Here is a 21012-nt window from a genome sequence, read left to right as displayed (position 1 = left end):
CGGTAAGGAGTCCGCCTTGCCTGATCTAGCCTAGGACGAACCAAGGTTTGATCCCCCTGCATCCCATATGGTCCCCCCAACCCAGGAGCTATTTCTGAGCAAATAGCCAGGAGTAACCCTGAGCATCACTGAGTGTGGCCCCAAAACAAAAACAAACAAATAAACAAAAAAATCACTGCTTCTTATCAATGAAACACCACTAACTGTGCAGGGAATACAGAGAGGATACCAATTTGGTCTAAGCAGATGCATACATAATAAAATTGGTTAAATCATACATTCAGTACTTAAAGAGACAAATATCCAATATTCTATAAATATTGTCATATCTTTTTTTGGTTTAGTTACCAATAAAACAATGAAGAAATGTTAAGTAGAAAATCAAGGACAGGAAAGAATTTGGAAATTACTAGTGAAATTAACATGGTGTTTTAAAAATTAAAACCACATATATGAGTTATTTTTTTAAGTTCATCTGTAATTCTGTCTCCCATGGCAAAATATTTTAGGTCAAAAGTAGGAAAATTTCAAAGGAAGAAGAACACAAAAATTAATCACCTATACTAAAATGCCAGTGTTCTCATTTACAAGCATTCTGGTTTGGTTTATCATGAGTGTTTTTTAATCATGGACAACTATGCCATTAAGCAAATCTGGTTGAACTACATATTTTGTTCAGCTTATCATTGATTTATATAATTATTTCTTCTATGAGAAGTTATTAGTAAAATTCATTTGAAATACCTAATCACTCTTGCAAAGACATTGTATCACCTGATTTGTATGTACCAGTAAATCAAAGCTCACATATTTGTCTCCCACCCTCAGCTCACAGAATGTTGAGTCGAGATAATAAGCAGCATCGATCATACCCACTGAATGGGATCAGCTGCATCCCAGGCCCTGTAATCCATCCGTTATATGGAGCATCTGTTACAAATTAGCCTGCATCCAGGACAGCTTGAGTTTAGTGCTTCTGCAAGACCTACTGTCTTCATTTCTCCAAATGACTTAGATGCTGACTTGGGCTTGTACCAAGTTCACTGTCACCATCTGACAGCGGTCATTGTTCAGTCTGAGCTGAGCTCTGGTGCTACATTACATAATGGTAAACGTCTTCTGACAGTTGCAGAGCAAAAATACTCAGAGTATAAGCCCACAGTCATCAAGAAACCACTAAGATAGTTCTTTCTCCATTATATCCCAGCCTTTTCTCGATATGTCAAGCACTTAGGAAGTCATATTCATTCCTTTTAAGTCCATAGGGGACAGTTGATATGCTCAGTTAGTTAATATGGAATTAATAACCCCAGATACTAGTTTGTCAACTTTTGTTCATTTCCATCACCATGAAATATGTCTCTTATAATAGATACATACCTTGTTGATCTTGTTGCTCATGTGGAGGAAAATAATAATGTTTTCTAAGTAAATGAGAACAAATAGACAGGTTTTCAGGGGGGAAATTAAAGATAGTTTCTGACATAGTATTATCCATAGTATTGTCAAGGATATTCTTGTCTAAGATTAGTCTTTATAACTGTAAAACACTGAAATGTCACTAGAAGTAGTAATTCCAAGTTCAGCCTATGGTATATTTGAGAAAATAAGTCACAAAGATATCTTTAAGTCATTTATAGATGAATAATGAAATTGAACAAGTTAAACATCCATATACACACATTTTTATCTTAATTTGCATTGCAGAGTGTAATGAGTCATACACCAAAATCCCAATATTGGATTTATAGAAAGCTTTGCATAAACATGGTACCTTGCATATTTTAGCACCCCATATGGTATTTTTGTACAGAATTTCTTTAACTTGTCTGTTAGAATTTATGTATTACTAGCTTAATAAATCAATTTCAGTGTAGCATCTGGGTAGCTTTAGGTTTTAAATAAACAAGTTGATTATTTTTAATTACTCTTGTACAATCTTCCCTCACATATCTATTTTCCATTTCAGAAGGAGCCTCTTCGATGGATGGACTACATGACTTTTATATTGGAATATATACAAGGTGTACAACCTCAACTTGTGTAAAAAATACATTAAATACGTCTGCCTACTTATCTTCCTAGATTTCTGGGTTAATTGATCTTTCACCTGAAGTTTGTAACGACAAGATATTTGTATTTTTCTATAGAAGAACATGAAAATATATATATTTTAAGCTTAATGGTATGGAGAGCCACTAATATGATGTTTCACCCCAAAATTAAAAAATGGAAAAAAAATTCTAGTTCACAAAAGTGGAACTAAAAGTGGAATAAATCATTTTAGTTTACAACTTACTGGGTCTGAGCCAATTCTATCATAGAGACCGGAGATGGTCCGCAGGTATAGAAAGCTTGAAAACTTCTAATCTACCTCCTTGGTTGTATCTGTCAGTCAATGGGACAGTATGTAAGAGAAATGCTGGCCACAGGAGCAGAAAGACCCATTGGTGAGATAGACTCATTGGTCTAAACTCATAGAGTCAGAATTTCACTGAGAGTTCATGCTCACAAATTCAACCTACCAGCACAAATGTGTGAAAAATTCCAAGTTTATGTAAGACCGTCGTTGGAAAAATATAAAATCATTTTGTTTTTTTCTTAAAACAGAAGTAGAACAATTATCACTCTCTCAATACGATTGTGAAAGAGTAGTATGCAAAGCAGAACTATACTGACAACTTCAAATAAACAATTGTACCATTAAAAAACCCATTGGAGACGACTTATTGAACTCACAATTTATACTTTCTACCAAGTCCTATTGCCTAGGAAAATATTCCTATGTTTTATTTTATTTTTAATGGTGAACCTCATTTCCCACTAGACTTTCTCCAGACCAAACTTGTGACCCAGTTTTCAGTAGCTTATTTTCTTTGGCTTTTCTTACATGGTGGCCAATGCTCTCCCATCATACTCAACATGAATTTCAAATCCACTGCCTTCAAATTGTTTAAATGCCTACTTTCCCTTCTTCATCCTTTTCCATCACTTTGCTTTCAATATGCCAGAATATTTTCTGCTCCACAAATATGCTCAATTCATCAACAATATTTTTTCATTCATGCTCTCTGCTGAAAAACCCTTGCCTAAAATATATATGTGGTTGACTCCTTTTTTATTTCTCAACTCTAGAGCTGTTTCCCCCCCCCCTATAAGATTTTCACTTTTACTCTGTTTTACATCTACAATTATTTGATTCATTTTTTTATTGAGCATTTTCTTCCTAGAGTGTCAAAATATTAAGGGGAAATGCCTTGCAACTTTTTTGGGAGAAAGGAGCATACTTTCATGACTCCATTCTATTTCCAGTCTCACCCTATTCTGTTTCGTGGGCACACACGCATACATGCACCCATCCTAGCACATATACACTGATATATTTCTGCAAGAAATGTTAAAAACTAAATTCAGAAATCAAAGAATTATTCATATCCTCAACTTAGCCACATTGAGCATCTGAAGATGAAATAAAATAGACCAAAAGTAAAGAGCCACATGACTACTACTATTTTATCTCTAAGAGTGAAGTCTTTGGACTATCAATAATACATCAGTCATTTGGGCCAAAGCATTTTTTTTTTTTTTGGTTTTTGGGCCACACCCGGTGGTGCTCAGGGATGACTCCTGGCTATCTGCTCAGAAATAGCTCCTGGCAGGCACGGGGGACCATATGGGACACCGGGATTCGAACCAACCACCTTTGGTCCTGGATCGGCTGCTTGCAAGGCAAACACCGCTGTGCTATCTCTCCGGGCCCAGGCCAAAGCATTTTATTATTGTGTCCTATTTGCAATTGTGGAGTCCTGTGTTCCAGAAATTCTGTCTTGTAAGTCATGATCTTTAATAATATGTACCCTAAAAGCTTAGATAACAACTTGAATCTACTGTAGTTGGGGCCTCCCAGTTTATCAGTCTTGGCTTCTTGTGGGCATTACTTAATTCACAGGGTCTTCAGCTACAAAAAAAAATCAGTTCCAACATTAAAATCATGATTTCCTTCATACTTGCCATGTTTTTAGATGCAATGCCCCTTGTTTCTATTTAGAGAACAATAAGCATCCATAAACATGTTGACTGCATGTTTTTTCTTTCCATAAGCTCATATTTTTTCTTTCCATAAGCTTCCCATGTTATTCAGCCACATCACTCTGCAAACTACCAGTTCTCATTACAATACTTGTTCCCAGTGATTCCTGACCTTGTCAGCCCTCTACATGCACCTACAAAGAAGCATCTTTCTGTCTTTGCACTTTAGTATAGTTATCAGAATTTATTTCACTTGATTTTAGCTTTGTTTAATTTGAGTTGCTCCTCCACATTTCTTTTATATTCTACCATTATTCTTCCCATCTACTCATGCACATAATCCTATAATTCATATTCTGTTCTAACTCTGGACTATTTCTTTATAAATTCTAATATGTCAGTCCCATTGTCCTTCAAAATTATCTACTGGTAATGCTTCTAGACCTATGTAGCTTATTGCCCCAAGTATTATTGTTTTCTCTCATTTTCTTCTCTACCTTTATAGACTCCAGCTTCTCTTGTGGAGCTTAAACCCTAATTTCCCTTTCCAGAAATTCTGTTCTATTTTGCCAGCTGTTTGGCATATTTGCTTCCCCCCTCCCCAAAAAAAGGGGGAGGGAGGACTATATGTTTCATGTGTAAATGCAAACTCAGAGAAACTGTTTTCTTAGCATCCTCACTAAGAAACCTATCCTCCTAACTTTAGCATGTGGAGAATTTTCTGCATTTGGAAGAAAGAAGATTTCTAAGTTCCCTGGCTAGAAAATGGCAAGACCTGAAGGAGAACCTAAGTCTCCCAGAAGCAAGTCATCTTTTCTCACTCAATGCTGACAGATTTTAGTTCCTCTGTAATAAGTCACAAATCTTTATCCAAAAACAATTATTCCAGGGACTGGGGAGGGAGTTCAGTGGTAGAGCAGAGGCCTGAAATGTCTGAGGCATGAGATTTATCCTTAACCACCTCCCCCAGAAAAGTGATTATTCCAGTATCCTAGAGGTAAAATTTTAAGTCATTTAAATAATTTCACCGTATTAAGTATTTACCCATCTGCCTGTTTGCTCCTAGTCAGCCAGCTCTTCTGCCAATTTTCCCAATTGACTTGTCATTTTTCAATTCCAGCCGTTTTATTTGAAGTAATTAGATATTGTTGGCGATCCTCTTCTTCGGGTATTTATGCTAATAGAACCATTCTTAGCACAGATAAGGAATTACTCCTGTTTTAATCCCTAATAAACCAAGAGAGTTCTCTCCTATCCCTTGCATCTTAGGATGCTCCCCGGTGCGAGTAATATAAAACCAAAACTCAAATTGGCTTACACAATTTATTAACTCTCCTGACAGGCAGCTTAAGCAGTTTGTTTTTTAATTTGCTGATTAGTGTCTCAGATTTTCTAAGATCAGATTGGTTCCATCTCTCTGCTCTGTCATTTATAAGGTTGGACTTAACCTCATCACAATCATTAGGCTAATCACCTAAAATAAGAGAATCAAAATGTGATCTTGTTTGTGTAGAATAGGAGAAAGCACTAGCAGAGCTAGACTGATGCCATTCTGGATTTGTCACTTTGCACCGTGTCCCTCCTGCTGAAGCCATTTGATTTGCACTGAGTTGCTGGAACCAGTGTAACAATCAGAACTGGTGAGATGGTCAATACAGAGACTGACAAGAGCCATCCTTATTCTTCAGAGCTTCACTCACTTCTCAGGAGAGACAAGTCTAAGTTAGATACCTATTAAGCCATTTTTTAGTCAATAGAAAAATCATTTATTTGAGGGACCACAAGCGGTAAGGCATCTCTGCCTTGCCCACACTAGCCTAGCCTGCACTAGCCTAGGATGGACCAAGGGTCTATCCCCTGGCATCCCATATGGTCCCCCAAGCCAGGAGTGATTTCTGAGCACAGAGCCAGAAGTAACCCCTGAGTGTCACTGGGTGTGGCCCAAAACCCAAAAAAGAAAAGAAAAGAAAAATCATTTATTCTTGTTCAGTTTTTCATTTCTGAAAGCTTGCCGATGCTAAACAATGTGAGGCCATGCAGTAGTGAAGAGTCAAAACTCAGATAAGAATCAGAATTGACCTCCAAGTCCACTGTGGGATAAGATGTAATATGATCATTATGAATTATCTGAGCCTTATGAAACAAAATTTCCATTCATAAGAAGGTATTAGTACTGGGTTTGCTGTGAAGACATGAAAACACAGACCTTTAACAACAAAGAGCAGGGATATGGCTCAGAGATAAAAAAAAATACATTATAAACCCATTTTTTTTTCATTTTTAAGAGGGTAGCTAATATTTTTCTGATCATCTGTATAGCACACAACTCCAAAGTTCTAATCACAGAAATGCAGATTCAGTACTACTAAGTATAATACAAGTAGTTACAATTTGTTGGCTTCAGAATAGTTCTTAATTTTGTAACATTTTGTTGCTCTTTCATACTTTGGTTAAAAAGCGGATATGTGCAAGATTTGTTATTCACTTTTGGTCACAAAAAAAATTACTTTAAAAACAAGTGGATATGTGTTGGGGCCTGAGCAATGGCACAGAGGTAGGGCATTTGCCTTGCATGCAGCTGACTCAGGATGGACTGTGGTTTGATCCTCCAGCGTCCCACATGGTCCCCCAAACCAGGAGTGATTTCTGAGTGCATTGCCAGGAGTAACCCCATGAGCATCATCAGGTGTGGCAAAAAAAAAAAAAGCGGATATGTGTGCAAACATAGCTCAACATCTGTGATAATCTTAATTTAAAAAATATACCTTCCTTGATTAAAAATTTGTTCCAATAAAAACTATACTATATACCTAGTGTTAGGCACTAGGACTACAAGTTGAGAGCAAATTACAGAATAACAATTTTAACTCTCCTCTTCCTAAATTACAAAGAAGAAAACCACCATTTATAAAAGAACATGCAAAGAAGTGGGGGAGTTGCAGTTGATTTCAACTCTGAGTAGAAGCACTGTGTGCTGTAAATATGTACAATGAATATCAGAGCTTCCACCCCAAGGCAGAAGAACCCCAAAGCCCAAACCACTTTCAAACAGCAAAGGGAAGGGGAAACCAAATTTTATGCCTAAGGACCACATTGCATATATCCTAGGTGATCATTATAATTACAGTATTAAAATTAAATTTATAGTATAAATATGATGATGATGAACAAATAAGCTGAAAATTATATTGCTTTAGAAAGTATTACAATAGTAGACTTGCTTTGTTCTCCTTTCCATCCTTGGTTGTCCAGTTAGAAACAGAGAAGAGGTGTTTAGTTTCAAGAGATTGAAGGCCCCAGAAAGGGTTCACTTAAATCATATGATTGACTGTTGCTTTTCAATGTTATACTTTGTCATTACTCATATATCATGGTTTCAGTCAGTTTTGTACAAAATGGTCTTTTGAACTAGATGGATCATGGTAATATATGGCTAAACCTCATAGACATTTAAAAAAATACTCGTTGCTGTGGTTGAGACATAGTACAATAGATAAGTTATTTGTCTTGCATGTGGCCAATTTGAGTTCAAACTCTAGCATCCCATATGGTCTCCCAAGCCTGACAGGGGTGATTCTTGATTTCAAGGCCAAGTATCATCCACGATACTGGGTATACCTTCTTCCCAAAAAATAAACACTTTGCAACATAGATAGTTATTTCTCAGCATTAATTCCAAATGATAGTTAATCTTTCTTTTGTTGGATTTGGACCAGGAATGACTACTGTTTTTCTGTCTTTTCTTTTACAGTATTTTCCTCCTATACATGGTTAATGGTAAGAGGTTTATGTCCCCAAGCATTCTTTGTGGGCTTCAAAATAGAACCAACTTAAGATATTGCAGCATATTTATCAAGTTTTACTGAAAGTTTTGTTTTGAACAGTTTAAAACAAAGACCTGTTTAATGTTTTAAATTTCAACAAGTTGTTTATTTTTCAGTTAAAGTGCATGTGAAAAAAAAATAGGAGTAAAGTCCCCAGTATTGATTTAAAATGGAAATACCAAGTATGGTGTAGAAAATAAGATAGAATAAACCCAGGAGTTTGGTTGGGCATCAAACTTTATTGGTGGATTCAACTGACTCAGTAATACCAGCATCAAGCATCTGAGTGAGAAGGGCACTCGTAGGTCACTTGGTGTAGGAGTTACACCTCAGCACTGTAAGGGAGCTTTTTGAGAATCATTGTTGGGCCAATTATGTGGTTCAGTTGATTAGTAGGGAGGAGCCCTCTCAAGAACATGGGCCACTCAGTCTTGGTCCTCAATAGCCACTACTGCCCATTTCTGCCATATATGGCCGTGTCACTGCTGAGCCCCACAGCACTGCCACATGGAACTTCCTGTCACCCCCCAAAAGTCCTGAGGTCTAGTACATTTGTCCTCAAGCAGCAAAGATACTGACATTACAGGAAATCAGCTCTCTTCTTCCTTTGTAGACACACTTTATCTCAATTACCTTTGAGCTGAAAACAGCCCTCATCTAGTTGTCAAAACAACCCCAGAATCAACTTTTTCCCCAAAAATAAAGGAAGACTCTCTTTTTCTGAGGAGTTTCCTTATCTCAGACATTCCCTCCTGCTCTGAGTCAATGGTGACAGTTGATTATTTTTTGGCTCTGTGACACTGTTTACCAGTTCCACAAAGTCTCCGTGCCATGTTTTGTGTCACCAGCTTGATGTCTATGTGAATTCAGTTTCAGGGCTCTAAGGACATTGATACTTTAATTGCGTCTTGGTTTTAGCTTCCCAAAAGAAGGTTCTCTCACTGAGCCTCAGTCATGAGAGAAATTGTGGGAAACCCTGGACAGAGCAGAGGCCAGCACACCAGCAAATGACTTCTGTTTGGGGTGTGGGGACCTGTGTTGTCTCACAGTCCTTGCCATGAAGAGATTGTATCTGTTTTTTTTCCATTGATTTTCAAATAAAATATTTATTTTAGTGGCCCTAATACTCTTCCCAGAGGGGGGAGGACTCACCAAACAGTGCCCCATCTGACACTGAAGCATTGTAGCTAAGTATAAAATCGATACGGTTTCTGCTAAATGAGTGGTGACTGTGTGACATTCAGACCATAACTGCTGCCACACATTTGTCATGTCTGAGACATTTATCTCTTATTAATCTATTTTTCAAAGAAAGCCTTTTGTAAATTAGCTACAGAAATGCTCTTGAAAAGGAAATTTACTCCCTGATCTTAAAAGGGCCAGAATATGGCAAAAGAAATATAAGCGGGCCTGGAGAGATAGCACAGTGGCGTTTGCCTTGCAAGCAGCCGATCCAGGACCAAAGGTGGTTGGTTCGAATCCCGGTGTCCCATATGGTCCCCCGTGCCTGCCAGGAGCTATTTCTGAGCAGACAGCCAGGAGTAACCCCTGAGCATTGCCGGGTGTGGCCCAAAAGCCAAAAAAAAAAAAAAAATATATATATATATATATATATATATATAAGCAATCCTTGAAAAGAGATGTCAGTCATATTGAGTTAATATTAGCATAGTTTACCTCTGAATATATACATTCATATTTATATAAATATAAAATTATATAATCCCACTTATATTTATACTTATATATAAAGCCAGTATGCAAGATAGAATGTTTAAAATGTATTTTTCTCAGTAAATAGAACATTGACAAAGCAATACTAATATAATAACCATGAATCTCATCTTCACTTTTCTTATGGTTGAAACTTTTATTTAATTTACCTCTAAATGTCTATCTCATCACTGAGTTCTCAGAATATTTTTTAGTAATATGTTTAGATAAATGTTTCTGTTTTTTTAGAATTTAGAGAAACCATCTGCTATAGACTAACTCTAAATTTCTAATGACAGTGAACTTTATTGTCAAATAATACGAAATGTTTTTTATTCATGGAGCTATTTATCATTTCTCTCCATGCCCCACTCTATATTAATGAAATTTTGTTCAATTGTATTTTGTTTTAACATAGAAAGACATTGTGATATTGACTGTCTTATATAATAACAACTGCTTTATTTTGAGAAATTCTTTTAGTTGCAATTTGTTGCACAGAATTCCAAATTCAAAACATAACTATCTTTTCTTCTTTATTTCTCCTTTCTACATCCTTTTCTTCCTTTCCTTTATTCTACAAATATAGATTTAGGGTTTAATAAAGTTCAAGGGCCATGTTGAATATTCAGACTAGTACAACTTACAGAAAAGTAATTGTTGCCTTGAAAGAAATAAACAAAGACTAAAATGAGATGTACGGTTTAGCCTCAAAACACTTGAACTTGGCTTTATTAGTACCTGGCATTTGGTTTTGGTGAAAAATTTTGCCTGTGGACTTCAAAACTACTGAGGCTGAAATCCTGTCCCCATCGGTGCACAATATGATGCATTCATTCATGATGTCTTTTAAAGTGATACACAAGAATTTGTTTGTTGTACAGAAATGAAAAATTCAAATAAGAACAAAAAATAAAATTAACCTGTATTTTCTAACCTCTTAAGTGGTAACCACTGTGAACTCTTTAATACATTTCCAGTTTCTTCCTTTGCAGATTTGAAAAGTTATTATTCCTACATTTTATATTTATATACACTTGGAATTGGGTTTTCTACTTACTATGAACACTTCCAATATTATTAGTCAAATATGGATTTATTATTTAAACATGATAATTATACAATTACCTATTTACTTTGGTTTCTGATTATAAATCATTGCACAGCACAATAATTATCTCCAAAACATAAATTTTTGCTCTGACTGATAATTTTGATAATGATTATATCTAGGAAAAAACTCACATATAAAGAATAATCATTTATGGTTATTAATTATGTTATAAATTCCAATTCTTATTCCAGCCCTCTGATTCTTTAAAACATTTAGAGCAACTTTTGCTTGTTATTAAAGTAGGTAACCCTTCCTTTAAAATAAATAGAAAGTTTTAGCACTCAAAAATAAAAAATATCTAATACATGTTAGCCAATAGGTATTTTCAACATGTCTCTATTGTCCCTCACAGAGAGGTGGCTACTTTTAACTACTATTTGAAGAGGTGAATAGAATGGATGAAAATAAGCAATATAGAAGAGCTAAATACAGGTCAATATTTGTAGTTTCTTTTTAAGAACATGGACTAAATTTCCATCCTTTTTTCTTTTTTTAAAATATCTTTATTTAAGCAACATGGTTCCAAACATGTTTGATGGGTTTCAAGCATAAAATGTACACCTCCTTCACCAGTGCAACCAATGACCCCTATCTCCCTTCTCCCCCACCCTCTTCCAATCTTTGAGACAAGCATTCTATTTCTCTCATTCACTACCATTGTCATGAAAGTTGTTGGTATAGTTATTTCTCTAATTGCACTCATCAGTCTTTGTGGTATTATCATATTATAGGCTGGTCCTTCCAAACCCCATCTCTATTGTCTCTGGGTATTATTACCATACTGTCTTTTATTTTTCTTAAATCCCACAGATGAGTGAGACTCTTCTGTGTCTCTCTCTCCCTATGACTCATTCCACTCAGCATAATAGTTTTCATGTCTATCTATGTATAAGAAATTTTCACGATTTCCTTTTTCCTGACAACAGCATAGTATTTTATTGTGTATACGAGCCATAGTTTCTCTAGTCACTCACCTGTTGTTGGGCATCTGGGTTTTTTCCAGCTTCTGGCTATTGTAAATAGCACCGCAATAAATATAGTGTGCAGAAGGCCTTTTTGTGCTGTGTTTTTGTGTTCCTAGGGTATACCCCTAGGAGTGGTATAGCTGGATCATATGGGAGTTCAAGTCCAGTTTTTTGAGGAATCTCCATATAGTTTCCCATAAAGGCTGGACTCGACAGCATTCCCACCAGCAGTGAATGAGAGTTCCTTTCTCTCCACATCCCCACCATCACTTATTGTTCTTTGTGATGTGTGCCAGACTCTATGGTGTGAGATGGTACCTCATTGATATTTTGATTTACATCTCCCTGATGATTAGTGATGTGGAACATTTTTTCATGTGCCTTTTAGTCATATGTATTTTTCCTTTGAGGAAGTATGTTTTCATTTCTTCTCCTCATTTTTTGATGGAGTTAGATGTTTCTTGTTAAGTTCTATCAGTATCTTGTATATCTTAGATATTAGCCCTTTATCTGCTTGATAATTTCTCCCATTCCATGGATGACCTTTTTACCCTAGTCACTGTTTCCTTTGAGGTGGAGAAGTTCTCAGTTTAATGTGCTTCCATTTGTTTGTCTCTGCTTCCATTTGTTTGAACAGTGGTATTTCCTCCCTGAAGATGCCTTTTGTCTCAGAGTGTTTTACCTACATTTTCTTCTATATATATTTTTAGTTTGGGGGTCTGATATTAAGGTTTTAATCCATTTGAATTTGACCTCTGATCACAGAGCCAGGAGAAGCTGAGTGCACCCCCTAAAAGTACCCCACACTTTAATCACAGATTCAGTGATTTTCCTCTCACCCATTCCTATTATGTGTATATAAATATATACCTGAGGTGAGAGGCCTTACCAAATTCACAGACTCCTTAACCCATACCCCCTTCCATACTAGCTCACTGGCCAGCTCCTCCCTCCCAGACCTGAACACCAAACGTGTTCTGAAGCATTTGTGTTTCATTCCAGATCTTTCCTCTGTGTGTGTGTTCTTTACTATTCCCGATCTTTCCCATTCTCCAGGAATATTCCTATCCCATCATCTTTGCTTTCTGTAGGTTGATTTTGCACCTTTAGCAGGACATTGAGACCCCTCAGCCATGAGCACTTTTCACTTCTTTTCTTACCATCCCCGAGGTTTTCTTTCCTCTGTTCTACTCAGAAACACATCACCCACTGCCAGCTGTCTGCCCCAGCCTTGCCTGTGGCCTCCTTCCCATAGGAATCATTCCTGCTGTTTCCATCTAAGTCTTTGTCTCTGCTCCTGCTCAGTCCTTCTCAGTATTAACATCAGCAACAACAGAGCTTATATCTAATTTTCTAGAAATGTCAGGTATCCTCCTGAGATGGTTAAGCTCATGTTGAAATTCTCTATTCACTGCTTGCATCTCGCACAGCACACCTTGGAGCCTTAGACAAGATTGCCTGTGTTCTTTGTGACGATGCCTGTGAGATTGCCTGAGAGCTTTGCCTCGTGCATGCCATGATGGATGTCAGCAGCCATAGTTAATATAGACATTCATACCCTGAGTATCTCCCTAACAAGTTCTTCCTTCCCTATAAAACATAATGCCAACTGTAGTAGTTGCCTCCAAGCACACAGTGTTGGAGAAAAATTGGGCTTTTATTCAATTACCAGCCCCTGCCAAAGAGATCATGGGAATCAACTTGCTTCCCATGACTTTTTACTGTCACTTTTCATTGCTCACTGTGTCCTTCATTGAGAGGACTACATGCTTGATTAGATCACCCAATTGGAAACCCCCATTGCTCATGGCTTTTCATCTTGACTTCTCCTTAACTTTGTCTGTTCCTTCTCTCCTCTAGGTCCCCCTGGCCCTCCAGGGGTAGTGATTGTGGAGGAGATCACTGAGACCACGGCCACACTGTCCTGGGGTCCTGCTGCTGACAATCACAGTCCTGTATCCTCCTACAATCTGCAGGCTCGAAGCCCCTTCTCCCTGGGCTGGCAGACAGTGAAGACAGGTATGTGGGTGGTGAATGGCAGCCTAGGACAAGCGCACAACTTTTCCTGTACCTGGAATGGGACTTGATAAGCATCACAGTCAGTTAGATCTATTAGGGCTTCATGAAACTTCGCTCTTGTTGCCCTTGTTAAACATTTGAATTGTTGGTCCCTTGTTCTGTTTATTAAGCCAATAAGTAAGGGCCAGAGAAATAGCACAGCAAGTATGGTGTTTGCCTTGCATGTGTCCGTCCTGGGCTCAGTCTCCACTGTCCTATATGGTTCCCCAAATCTGCCAGGAATAAGTTCTCTTTTTTTTTGTTTTAAAAGTCATAATTTAATATTTTAAAGATAGAGAACTATCTCATTATGTGTATATGCCACAGCTTCTTTATCCAGTCCTCTACTGATGGGTTTTTAGATGATTTTATGTTTTGGCTATTGTGAACAATGCTGTTATGAGCACAGTGATGCAAATATATGAATGCAGAGCCAGGAGTAATCTTTGAATGCCATGTGGTGTGTGCCCCCGCCACACCAAAATGCCAACAATAAGCCCTGCCTTCTTTCTAAGAATCAGCCACCTCATGTATATCTGTTTAGTGCAATAACTGTGCACAGCGAAGTTCAGAAAAATAGTGCAAAAGGGTTTCTGTGGATTTGTCCCTCTGATTTCCCCCATGATGATGTTTTACATACCAATAGACAATCCTCACATCAGAAAACTGCCATTGGCGCAGTGTCATTAGCTAAACTACACACCGAGATCAGATTGTGTCATTGTTTTATAGACAGGATTTGTGTGTGTGTGTGTGTGTGTGTGTGTGTGTGTGTGTGTGTGTTGTTCTACCAAGTGTTATCTATTCAGTGGAAGTAATCACAAAACCATTAGCTATAAAAACTGCTCCATTGTTCATTTCTTGTCTAGTCTTTGTATCCATAGGAATAAAATCCAATATGAAAGGGTATTATTTAAAGTCCACAGCATTTACCTTCCTCTAAGATGTCTGTGTTCATAAGCATGACCTTAAAGATCATTTGGCTGAAAAGTGGCAGGGGAGAGAAAGATATCAAAGGGCTGGAGGGCATTGTTGGCATGTTGAGGCCACAAGTTTGATCCCTGGAACCTCATGGTTCCCTGATCCCTGCCAGGTAGGACCTCGATGTACCCCAACATGCAGCTAGGGATCCTATAGTTGGGCAGGAATAGCAGGCATGGCCACTAGGTCACTCAGCATTTTGTAGAAGTCCTCTATGAAAAAAAGTCTTTTTCTCTGCCACATTCCTTTCTGCCACATTGCTTTCTAGGGTGGTGGTCTCATAGGCCCATGGTAAGTAGATTGGTGTTTAAAATAGTGGTGGAAGGGTGTGAGGAGTAAATACAATTAGCAATATTCAAAACCAGGGACTTGTGGGTTTGTTTTAGTATCTATAAATGGGATTTTACTTTTACAGTAAAATATAAAGGTAGTAAGAGAGGGGCCAGAGCAATAGCACAGTGGGTAGGACAGTTGTCTTGCATGCAGCTGAACTGAGTTCAATACCTGATATCCCATTGGGTCTCCTGAGCCTGCCAGAAGTTATTCCTGAGCACAGAGCCAGAAGTAATACCTGAGAACTGTCATGGGTGGTCCCCCCCCCCAAAAAAAAAGTAGTAAGAGAAATATGACTGTAGTGATCTCTTTTCATCAGAACATTGCCAGAGTGGAGTTGGTCATTTTGTTGCTTGACTAAGTTAAACATGAGAAGAAACTGACTTTTTGTGTAAAGATTTACAATTTAGGGGAAGTGTTTTCCTCTGCATGCAAAATATCATTCAGGCTTTTCTTAGTAAGTTCCTTTATTAACTTATCATGCTCAATTTCATCATGGTTAAAGCATACTACATGTGTTTGGTTCCTACTTCCTAAGTTATAAATAATAATTTTGTTTCTGACTCCACTTTAACCCTGTGAGTCTTCTGTGAACCCCAAGTAGGGAGAATCTCTGAGTTTCTTAGCTTATTCAGGACAGGGCATAAATTCGCACCTCTGGGATAGATTTATGCAAGATTGTCCTGCTGGCCTTTACAGGAGCAGCCAAGAGTGCCCCCAGCACCACTACTCTAGATTCCTGCCACTGTCCATACAGCTGGGAAATGACTCTGGGGGCTTTTCCTGTAGCATGTTGTCATCCACTTGTGTGTTTGCTGTTTCATCCTCACACAGTCTTGCCATCACACTATGTGTGCTGCGATGATCAAGCTGCCACATCTTCCAGCTCATAGGCAGAGGCAACACCCACCTCTTGGTGTTTGATAAGCTGTTCGATAGAAACTCTGAGCATCTGGGTCCAAGCTAGGATGAAAGGAAAGGTGAAGTGTGTGTAGAGTCCCTGCCCTAAAGTTGCATTCTATTCCATTTCTATTTACTATTGGAAATATTTGAAGTTGATGGATTTTTTCTGAGTTCAGCTTAGCACAGTAAGTATTTATTTTAACCTCCTCCTATACCCCGTGGTTGGGGTTGGAGCAATAGCACAACAGATAGGGTAATTGCCTTACATGTGACTGACCCAGGTTCGATCACTGGCATTTCTTATGGTCTCCCGTACCAACCAGGAGTGATTTCTGAGCACAGAGCCAAAGATAGCCCTGAGTACTGCTAGGTATGGCCTAAAGATAGATAGATAGATAGATAGATAGATAGATAGATAGATAGATAGATAGATAGATAGATAGATAGATAGATAGATAGATAGATAGATAGATAGATAGATGATAGATAGATAGATAGATAGATAGATAGATAGATAGATAGATAGATAGATAGATAGATAGACAGACAGACAGATAGACAGACAGATGATAGGCAGATAAATAGGCAGATAGGCAGATAGATAGAATAAATAGATAAATGAAAATGAAGTCCATGGTTTCTCTGTGTAGAGAAAGTTTTAAGAAAAAAATCTATTTTATTCAATCTTTCCTCCCAACAATTAACTTATGTATCTTTGATAGTAACAAAGCAATCGCAAGCTGCCTGTTTATCTCAGGGGGTCACTCATTTTGCCTCCTCTGAAACCTTTCACAGATACTAGGAGACTGGCTACTCTATCAGCAGGCTCCAAAGGCCACACCTCGTGCACTACAAGAGTGTTGGTGAGGAAGGCTTCTAGCCTCTAGCTGACACTGGCCTGGCTGCTGGCTCCACCAAGGTCTGTCTGGAGCTACCCCAGAAACCAAGAGCCTTGCATGTCACTTGCTCCCTTATCTAGAGTTAGATAATTTTTAGATAAGCTCTAGTACAGAAACCTATCTTAGCTGGACAGATGAGTCTGGAGGTTAAACTTTGATAAAGAGAAGGCATTCATCAGCTACAACTGAGAAAGCATCTCAGAGCCCTTTATTTCCCAGCAGGAATTCAAAGAATGGTGAGTCCCTTGCTTTGGTAAAGGCAGTTAGGAGTTGTACTTGGGCCTTCTGGCTGAGCACATCTAGAATTAACTTACTAGTAAAACCTACCCTCAAACAAGGACTCCATATAGAGTAAATAGGGAGCATTTTTCTTGAAGAAGAAATATAAAAATAGTCATAAGATATTTTTACATGCAAACCTGTGTTAAATTGCTTTCTACTTGAAAACTTGCATATTATTGAGCACTATGTGCTAACTCACTTTTAATATACTGCTTTAAAATGAAAAATTACCTAGATTATTTGCATGGTCATTGTTACTTAATTCAGTATATTTCTTTAAAATTCTCCATTTGGGCCGAGTGGGTACAGTAGGTAGACTATATGTCTTGCATGGATTTGATTCCTGGTATCATGTATGGTCCCATAGCCTGCCAGAAGTAAATACCTGAGCACCATCCATGGCCCAAAAACAAATAAAATTCTTCTGATAGTGAGTAGATCTTCTCTTTGTAGAAGATGATTGATTGAATTTTCAACATGGTTGGTTTATTTAGTATTAATTAAATTCTCGGATGCAACTACTTTTCTAGGAAAGACATTTAAACAAGTTTCTTTCCCTGAATCAATATGAAATCCTTCTCTGTCTTCTATTGATGTCACTATTTTCTCTGAAGTATAATATTACCTTTGAAATATAGTTGTCCCCATTGTTCCAGATACACTGCTTAAAAATATTCTTTAGTTACATTCTTCATTGTCTTTAATCTCTACAATAACACATTTGAAAATCAAAATCCTGATTTTGTTTTTTAAGTTTGTTTTATTTTTAAGATTTAATTTATTTATTTAGAAAAGCTCATGCTTTTAGGATATGTTAGCTGTTTTAAGTAGTATTTTTTTTCCTTTTTAAAGAGTAATATTTTTTTAAAGAGTAGGATTAAGGATAGTGATGAGACATTGGGTAAGGGAAAGAGAAAGAGATTTTAAAACCAGGAAGTTGAGAGAGTACAGCAGGTAGGACATTTGTCTTACACACTGCTGACCTGAGTTCAATTCTCAATAGTACATGTAGTGCTCTGAGCCCTCCCAGAAGTAATCCCTGAGCACAGAGCTGGCATTAAACACTGAACTCTCTTGGGTAAACAAACAAAAACCAAACAAACAGAAGTAAAAGAATATAAATTGTAATATTAGGATAAAGGATAATTTTATATGCAATATTAATTTCTTTGTAACGTAAAACTTGAAATAATAAATCAAGTTTACAATAGAGTTGAACAGCATTGCTGACAATTGGAAATTTTAACCAATTCAATAAAAATATATCAAGTACCTTCCAAGTGTTGTTCTAGGCACTTGGGATATATTGATGCAATCTAAGGCTCAATATATATATATATATATATATATATATATATATATATATATATATATATATATGCAATCTAAGGCTCAATATATATATATATATATTGAGCCTTAGATTGCATATATATATATATATGCAATATATATATATATTGGTTTTTGAGTCACACCTGGCAACACTCAGGGGTTACTTCTGGCTCTCTGCTCAGAAATCGCTCCTGGCAAGCATATGAGATGCCAGTATTTGAACCACCATCCTTCTACAAGCAAGACAAACACCTTACCTCCATGCTATCTCTCTGGCCCCCAAAGTACTAATTTTTATGGTTATTGTTTTCTCAGAGATAAGGACAAATTAAATACAAGAAAATAAATCATATATTTCTTAGAGGTTAGTGAATGGAGACAGGGGGAGCCATTTTATGTAGCAAGGATATCAAAATACTATCAGAGGGATGATGTATTAATTTAGCCTACATAACAAAATATCCTAGGCTCATTGGTTTTTTAACCTACAGACCAGCAACAATGCAGTATTAAAAGCTACAGGTTTGGGGCCGGCAAGGTGGCACTAGAGGTCTGCCTTGCAAGCACTAGCCAAGGAAGGACCACGGTTCGATCCCCCAGCGTCCCATATGGTCCCCCCAAGCCAGGGGCAATTTCTGAGCACTTAGCCAGAAGTAACCCCTGAGCATCCAATGGGTGTGGCCCAAAAAACCAAAAAAAAAAAAAAAAAACCCTACAGGTTTAAATTACTAAATTGAATTTCTTGACAATTCTAGAGACCAAATATTCCAGGTCTAGCAGCATATTGATTACTAGAGACAGTTCTGCCTCTGAACTTGAGATGGCAACTTCACACTATAGTATCCTATGTAGAGAGAAAACCATCACTCTGACTTATATCTCTGCTTCTGAGGACACAAATCCTCTGTGTCAGAGCCTCACACTGGTGGCCTCATTTAACCTTCATCATTTCCTTAGTATCCACATCTCTCTATGCACTCACTTTGGAAGGAAGGGGCACAATTCATGACTGACATTTTCTCATTTTAAATAAACTGGAGATAAGCTTATTCAGAAAGTACATTTGAGTCAAATTTGGTTTGGGCAGGGGAGGGTTTTGGGTTTTAATGGTTTGTGTTCAGGGAGTCACTCCTGGTTTAAGATATAAAAATAATTTAGGAAGTTATTAAAATATAAAATTCCACTTAATGTTATGAGATTGCATATTATGTTTAAGATATATGATGTCAAGAAGAAAAGGGTATAAAATGTAGGCCTGGAGTATTGGGCTATGAGATTGAGGGGAAGAGGAAAAAAACCAAAGGTCACATCTGAGGAAGCATCTGATTATGAAGAAAACACAATGTAGTGTGAGAGCCTAAGGAAGACAAAAGAAAGAGTCTATTGAGGAAGAATGATGATTAACCATGTCAAAGCCTGCAGGGTGTCAAGGGAGAAGGGTAGTAAGGTGTAGTTATTGGTTCTGGCAACATGGAAGTCATTGGTAGCCTTCACAGGAAGGATTTCAGTAACGCAGGTGTAAATAAAGTCTGACCAGAATGAGTTCAGGAGAGAATGGAGCAAACACAAGCTGAAGAAAAAGGGTCTTCATCTCCCTTCGAGATTCCAGGTGCCTGTTAGCTAAGTCACCTTTTCAGCAAAAGCAAAACACACTTTCCCCAAGTTTTCATTTTCCTCCTAGAAACAGTCAACACTGAGATCTGTCAAATTGCCACCCCACAGGTGCTCTGGGCACCCACCCTAATAAAGCTGATGATTTGGCATCATTAGCTTAATACAGTTTAAGAGATTTTTCATGGAAACTTCAAAATGCATTTTCCTAGAAAATCTATTCTGACTCTTCTAACCAATGACCACTGGCAGGACTGGTTGAAATGCAGAGGATTTACAAAATGTAATGAGATCACTCTGTTCCCTCCATAACAAACATTCTTACAAAAATATTTCCTAGACTACCAAGATGAGTGAACAAAAAAAGGCATCAGGTATTTGATATGTAACAAATACCTGGGTAAGTGGTAACTGTATTGATGATTTTATGGTCTAATCAAATCTAAATATAGTTCAAAAGTAATTCCAAGGAGAACTCAGAACTTTTGCTTCAGTCCTCAAAACTGAAGTTTATGTTTATTTTCCATTGATATATTATTGACATAGCATTATCTTCAGGTGTACAAAGCGTATTTTGATGGGTCTACTCACACAAAAATCATCACCACTGTCCAGTGAACAGTGAAGTTGTTATCAGGCATGACCCTACAATGTTGTTCTTGTGAGAACTTTTAAATCTCCCCTTAAGATAAGCACCTTCCAGATATGCAGCAGGACATGAATGATCATAGTGGCCATGTGTCTTGCTGTGTCTTACTCCCAGGGCTTACTTACCTAGTAACTGGGAGTTTACCTATTTAAGTTTACCTATTAAGCACTTTTGAAAATTGCTATGGTTACTGAAGTGCCACAGTTACCACCCTATTAGTGCTCAGGCTATCAGCAAACAGAATTACTGCCCCTCTACCACCAGCAAAGCTTCTCCACCTTGTCCAGGATAACCTGAACAAACATGTTTGCAATCT

The 21012-nt window shown here is 37.5% G+C and overlaps 1 protein-coding gene across 1 annotated transcript in view; it reads left to right on the top strand.

The window, feature by feature from the left end:
- The window catches only part of CNTN5 (contactin 5), a 636787-nt gene that overhangs the window by 561939 nt on the left and 53836 nt on the right, over nt 1–21012 (top strand). The window contains exon 16 of the mRNA XM_049778604.1: nt 13506–13664. Coding sequence (XP_049634561.1) covers nt 13506–13664 — 159 coding nt within the window. The remainder of the gene's footprint in view (nt 1–13505; nt 13665–21012) is intronic.

This window comes from Suncus etruscus, chromosome 8 (genome assembly GCF_024139225.1).
Source record: "Suncus etruscus isolate mSunEtr1 chromosome 8, mSunEtr1.pri.cur, whole genome shotgun sequence".
Taxonomy (NCBI): domain Eukaryota; kingdom Metazoa; phylum Chordata; class Mammalia; order Eulipotyphla; family Soricidae; genus Suncus; species Suncus etruscus.
This window is presented reverse-complemented; position numbering and strand designations above follow the sequence as displayed.